Raw genomic sequence first — 2,261 nt, 5'->3', positions numbered from 1 at the left:
TGAGTAATTTGCCTTATGAATCTCAACCCATTTGGCCTTTGCCTAGTCTGATGCAGAGGGTACAAGCTTTTCAGCAAGCTTCTTCTTCAACGGTAAAAAAATTGGTTTCTTGTTATTTTTTTAAAACATTTCTGTCATTTAATTAATGGAACTTTAGCTTGTTATGCAGGTGAATAATTTGACATCAAGAACTGCATCAACATCTATACTGAATTTTCAGATGGAGCCCCCTTCAAACCAAAGCTATTATGGAAACTGTACATGCTTATTGCCTGAAGAATACAAGGTAAATTAGCTTAAATAATCTTGGTTTTAAATTCCTCATTTTATCATATATTCCTCTAAACATCAATTTTCATTAAAATTTGAATCTTGTAACAGTAACACTGCGGGCTGCTATGTGTGATTTTTGTTTCAAAAAACTGTGTAGGTGATTGGCATGAAGAGATCATATCCTTTGCCTCTAGACAATGCTCCAAGCACCCCTATTCACAGCAAATATCCATCCATTGTTCAATCCATCAATGGACAAATTGAAGCTGCTTCAAGTAGCAATGGCAGCACATTTGATTTCGAACCCGGAACCCTAAATTTCAGGTTCGATTATAATTTTCATCTCACATACGGAATAAACATTAAGGTTTAAGATTCAAATTCCGTCTCCTAGTACCTAAAAAAAGCTTCTTTTTTGCTTTATTTTCAGGAAAGGGTATTATTGTTCAACCTTAAATGGGGTCATTGATGGAGATTTCCTCACATTAGCCCCTCCCACGACAACTTCCATGAGTACAAGTTCAAAATTCAAGCACCCTCAGTCCAATTTAATCAATTGTGAACTAGCTTATCAAGTGAGCTTAAACAGTAAATTCTTGTTTGATTCCCTTTACTTTTCCTCAAAATAATGCTCATATAGTTTTGTAAATCTGTTAAAGGCAAGCTTTGAAGATTCAATTCTCCGGCAAGGTGTTACCGGAACTGAATCCGGATCGAACGAGTATCGGCCTTATCATAGCTTCTTTCCACCAGCAATGGTGCAAATTGAACAAGCAACTACTCTAAGCTTGGCCGATTGTAATGGTGAAGTAGGGCATGTTGATCTCAATTTAAAGCTGTAATCTTTTTCGTCTGCAGTATCGGACCACATCTGCAGGCATCTGCAGCAGAAGAGGTGGATTAAAAGTCTGCAGTCTGCAAGAAGAAGACTGTTTGTTTTTTAACGTCTGCAGACTGCTAAAGTAAACTGAAATATAAATAAACTGATTTTTTAAACTTAAAAGAGTTTTGCAATATTGAGATTTAAATAATTTTAGTTTTACAATATTGAAATTTAAATAATTCATACAACTACAATAATAATTTTTTTTAGAAAAACAAACACCACCTTATTAATTCTATTATAAGTCTCACATAATCACATGTATTATTAGTTTTATAAGTTTTATAGAATAAAATTTATAAATAATCATTAAATTATATGATTTTTTAAATATGCAATTATTTAATACTTTTAATTTTTTTTAAATATATATTCATAATTTTTTTTATAATTATATGATATTTTTAGAAAATATTTTTTAATTTATCAAATTATTTTATGATTATTTTTTATTTAATTGTGATTATATTTTAAAATTTTAAAAACATAATTTATAATTTTTTATATTTTAAAATCTTAATTATCAAACAATTAAATCATTTTTTATTAAGCAATGTGGGTTAAATACTTATATTTTGTATAAAAAGTTTAAATATAATTTAAAAATAATAATTCCAAAAAAATATTATATTTAAACTTAAATCAAAATAATAAAATAAATATAAAATTTTAATAATATATAAAATAATTTATATGATATAAAATTAAATATCTATAATATAATATTAAAAAATTAATATTTAATTTATTTTAAAAATTAATATTTAATTTATTTTAAAAATTAATATTAAAATTAAAATCAAATATAATATAAAATTAAATATAAAACCTCTTTGAAGAGGTTAGAAGACGTCTGCAGCAGACATAAGACAACGTCTGCGCCGCGCAGACCACGCGCAGACATTAGAATAGCTTTTGTCTTCTAAAAAACAAACGGTCTGCGAAACACAATGTTTGTGCGTGGTCTGCGCGACACAGACATAAGAACTTTACAGACCTTACACAGTAAAAATAAACACCACCTTAGCATCAAATCTCTTCTGCCACACTTCTTTGTATCTTTATAGGCATTTTTTTTAATGAAGAACACATCAAGAATCTTTTT

General features: G+C 28.3%; 1 protein-coding gene across 1 annotated transcript; it reads left to right on the top strand.

The window, feature by feature from the left end:
* On the top strand, positions 1-2,261 carry LOC120122749. Its single transcript, XM_039141856.1, has 6 exons — positions 1-92; positions 170-286; positions 431-597; positions 704-848; positions 933-1,130; positions 2,184-2,261. Exons 1-5 carry the CDS (start codon positions 51-53, stop codon positions 1,113-1,115), a joined length of 654 nt encoding a protein of 217 aa, XP_038997787.1. The 5' UTR covers positions 1-50; the 3' UTR covers positions 1,116-1,130; positions 2,184-2,261.

Source organism: Hibiscus syriacus, unplaced genomic scaffold (assembly GCF_006381635.1).
Source record: "Hibiscus syriacus cultivar Baekdansim isolate YM2019G1 unplaced genomic scaffold, ASM638163v2 tig00001120_pilon, whole genome shotgun sequence".
Classification (NCBI taxonomy): domain Eukaryota; kingdom Viridiplantae; phylum Streptophyta; class Magnoliopsida; order Malvales; family Malvaceae; genus Hibiscus; species Hibiscus syriacus.
Note: the sequence above shows the minus strand (reverse complement) of the source record. Positions and strands in the feature narration are given on the sequence as shown.